The 3,883-nt window shown below is 36.1% G+C and overlaps 1 protein-coding gene across 4 annotated transcripts in view; it reads right to left on the reverse strand.

Moving 5' to 3' along the window:
• The window catches only part of LOC107094690 (casein kinase I), a 54,734-nt gene that overhangs the window by 7,437 nt on the left and 43,414 nt on the right, over positions 1–3,883 (reverse strand). For all 4 annotated transcript variants that reach the window (XM_015390473.1, XM_015390471.1, XM_015390472.1 and 1 more), the window contains exons 4-6: positions 3,607–3,755; positions 1,336–1,570; positions 1,166–1,251 (exon numbers count right to left, since the gene is read on the reverse strand). In XM_015390473.1, the coding sequence (XP_015245959.1) occupies positions 1,166–1,251; positions 1,336–1,570; positions 3,607–3,755 (470 nt within the window). The remainder of the gene's footprint in view (positions 1–1,165; positions 1,252–1,335; positions 1,571–3,606; positions 3,756–3,883) is intronic.

Genomic DNA, 3,883 nt, shown 5'->3' on the forward strand with positions numbered 1-3,883 from the left:
ATAGATAGATAGATAGATAGATAGATAGATTTTTTTTAAAGTAGTGGTAGAGTGGTCAGGCTTTCAATATGGGGCCTGCTAAAGAGAGACTGTAAAGCAGATGAAGGGATTGAAAGGGGCTAGAATGTAAAATGGATGGAGAAAAGGATGGATTGAAGGACATTTGGTTGAACGAGCAGACAGCTCATGGAAACATTTCTCTATTCCTTTATTCAGTTTTGCATACAGAGCCTGACCTGGGAAACGCCCACATTCCATACAGATTCAGTCTGTAGGAACCCTGAGTAAAGCTGTAAGGAAACTGGTCTCTTTATTTCCTCCATAATATTTTAGTGTTGAGTCTTTGAACACACAACAGCATAGAGGATTGTTCTGGCCTGAGCCGTGCGGCATCCCCCACACTACATCCCTCACATTCATCTACCAAGAGCTCCCACCCACACAGCAACTGTTCACATGTCTTTTCTTCACCACTATTCTTTGATATCGATGCCTTCAAAAAGCTATGCATGTCTGCTCCTTTCTATAACCTACTGTTTGGGCACTTCAGTTGTTGGCCTTTTAAAATGCCTCGGGCTCTTTCGGTGGTTGAAATATACATCAAGTGGGTTAGTTTATTAGTGACTATGCAACAAAACAAAATTAGATGATTCATAATTAAGTGGAGGGAAAAAAATAAACAAATCGACATGATTTTAATGTTTCGGGCCACCTCTACAAACAACATTCAAACAGACTTAATGTTTTATCGTTTTCTTTTCTAGGCAGCAAATCATTGAATCTTTAGTGAACATGTGTATTTAGTGTTTTAGTAGTTTTTATTTAAGCTCTCTGTGCCTCTGTCTTGAAAATTACATGAACATTTTTATGTGCCTTTAAAAATAAGAAGGTTGGGAAATTCTGTGCTTATGATAAGAAGGTAAAATTTAACAGAAGCCGAATGTCATAATAACCATTTCTTGTTATATTTTAATGAAAACTCTGTTTTGTAGTGCCATTCCTCTGCTCTCTCTATCCACCTTTATTATTTAAACATCAAAGCGAATGTGTGTACTAGAAACCTATTTGATATACTCAGACTGTGTAGGGACCCTGCATAATGCAGCTTGCTGCTAAGTGATTTAGGCAGGAAATTTAGGTGAAACTTCATGATACAGGACATTACCTTCAGGCCCTGCCAAGGCAGACTACCTCGGAGGAAGTACATAAACATGTGGCCCAGTGCTTCTAAATCATCTCTTCTGCTTTGCTCTAGAATACAAAAAAAGAGAAAACAAATATGTTTTATGGCTGGATTATTTTATGATTAAACCTGGGCTTAGTAGAGAGACTCACCTTTTCCCAGGTGTGTATTAATGCTCATGTAGCGTGCCGTCCCAGTCAGACTCTTGTGCTCCCGGTAGGGGATGTGTTTTTTGGTCTCAGGGTCTATATATTCTTTGGCCAGACCAAAGTCGATGATGTGGATGGTATGCTGCCTCTTGCTTCCAGGCCTCCCAACAAGGAAGTTCTCTGGTTTTACATCTCTGTAGATCAGACTCTTGGTGTGTACATACTCCATCCGTGTTATCTAGTCAAGACAATTCAATGGGAAAAATTAGTCTGGACAAGAGAGGGAAGCGTACAGCAAACCTAAAAGGAGAGTTATGCTGAATAATAAAACTTTTAGGGTGAATTTACTTCTTATGAGTGCTATGCATGTTGGCCAGACTGGATACGTAAGCAGTGCAGTTGAGTAGTGGGCCAACCCCCTAAAAAACTAAACGATTAATTAAAGAGGATACTCAAGGAGTCTTTTAAGGACAACATTCAAAACAGCCTTTTGGGTTTCACCTCAAACAAACGGCGCATCATTAAACCCCCTTTATTGAATTGAAATGAAAGACCAACTTTATCAGAAAAAATCCACTTACCCCTTTGATCCCTGTTCTCAGAATTTGCTACTTGTCCTGGCAGGTTAAAGCTAAATAAATATGCTAAATATTTGATCAGATTGTCTTCTGCACTTTAACATCCACTTAGCTATCAGAGGGCTGGTAAATGATGAATGAGTGGTGTGTATGCATCAGAAAAACTATCTCAACTCCACTGCTATTCATGTATATGCAAAGCGATAAATGTATATCGTTGCTTATTATTAAACAATGAGCAAATTGCTTTTTTTTTTTAAATCATCAAACTGGTGACTTTAAGAACTACTTCCTATAGATTTCAGTTTTAATTTCTTTACATTTTTGCCTCTTGTTGTAGTTAAGGTATTTTTACACAGGTCTTATTAAAAAATAAACTCATTCAGTTCAATTTAAAATGTGAATTTAGATGTCATATTTTGGTTTAAGAAGTATAATTCCAAGGTTTTTTAAAAACAATTTAGTTTAATCTGGCTTACAGAAATGCAAACCCCAAGTTCTGTGTCTCAGAAAATTTAAGATCATGCATAAAACCAAAAAAAAATATTATTTTGAACATAAAAATACCCTCAGTACTAATAAATATGTCTATAAAGATTACAGCACAGGTACTCTTTACAGGATCATGGCACTTCGTGGATGCAACATGATTGAGTGCAAAGAAAGATCCAGACTGTCTCAACAGCAGCCTTCAGCTTATCTGCATTATTAGATTTGATGTCAGACATCCGTGTTTGGGAGCTTTGAAAACACATAAACTGAAACTAATACTAAGTGTTTACATATAACCTGCCCTGATCAGGGCTGAACAATATTAGTTAAATTGCCACGTGATAATATTGGCGAGTGGGGAATATGGATATGAATTAAATAAACATGTTCTCTCTACAAGGTTGTTGGGGATATTTCCTCAGGATCATATCTGCAATTTTCTTGGCAATTAAAGAACTAAATTGTAGTTTCTCAATGACTTACGCATCTTAGTACCTCTTCATGTCATGAGAACTTTTTATGCAGCATTTAAGACTAAATGTCAAATATTTTACAGGTACAGGAACTCTGAACGGATTGTTATTAAATAATTAGATGACATTTATTCAAGTCTTTGCATTTCTTTAAAACATGTGTACCACATACATGTACTGTTATACTGCGATACAGTTTGCAACTCATTGTGCAGCAATGTCCCTGATTCTGCTAAGGAGGCAGCCACAAACCCTTTAACCAAGATTAAACTTGAGGGGTAATAGCAGATTGTGAAATGCCACCCCAGCAGTAGCAACATTTTAGTACCACACCATTTCCTTCCACTGAATCTACCATTAACATGCAAGTCTAGTTTAATAACTTTTGTGAACTTACTCTCCTTTGTTGCTTATGGCTGTGGATGGGCTGCGCAAATCATAAGATTCTCTATTACAAACCTTTTCTTTAACACTAACGCTGTGTAATTCTGATATACTGGAATAATGAATTTAAGATTTATATTGAAAAATAAAGCAATTACCACCAAAACTAAACCTGAGTTCTTTAATGTTTAACTAATTTATAGTTTACACTTATTGAATAGTTATGATCAATTAAGTATGTGAAATGGTCTTTTTCTTTTAAGCAAAAACTCTGTTCAAAGCAGAATAGGATAAAATTACTAAAATAACTTTTTTTTTTCTTCCTGGTGTCGTTACGCATGCCTTACCAGCTGTATGGCTATCATGAGGACGGTCTTGAGGGAGAAGGTGCGGTCGCACAAGTCAAACAGATCCTCTAAGCTAGGCCCAAGCAGCTCCAGCACCATGGCGTTGTATTTCCCACATGGACCAAAGTAGTAAACCTGAGGAATTCCCTCTGTACAGACAAAAAGAAACAAATTCAATATGTTTTGTTATATTCCTTTATACACACACACATATATACATATATATATATATATATATATATATATATATATATATATATATATATATATATATATA

The sequence above is a fragment of the Cyprinodon variegatus genome, unplaced genomic scaffold (genome assembly GCF_000732505.1).
Source record: "Cyprinodon variegatus isolate N-32 unplaced genomic scaffold, C_variegatus-1.0 Scaffold501, whole genome shotgun sequence".
NCBI classification, from domain to species: Eukaryota; Metazoa; Chordata; class Actinopteri; order Cyprinodontiformes; family Cyprinodontidae; genus Cyprinodon; species Cyprinodon variegatus.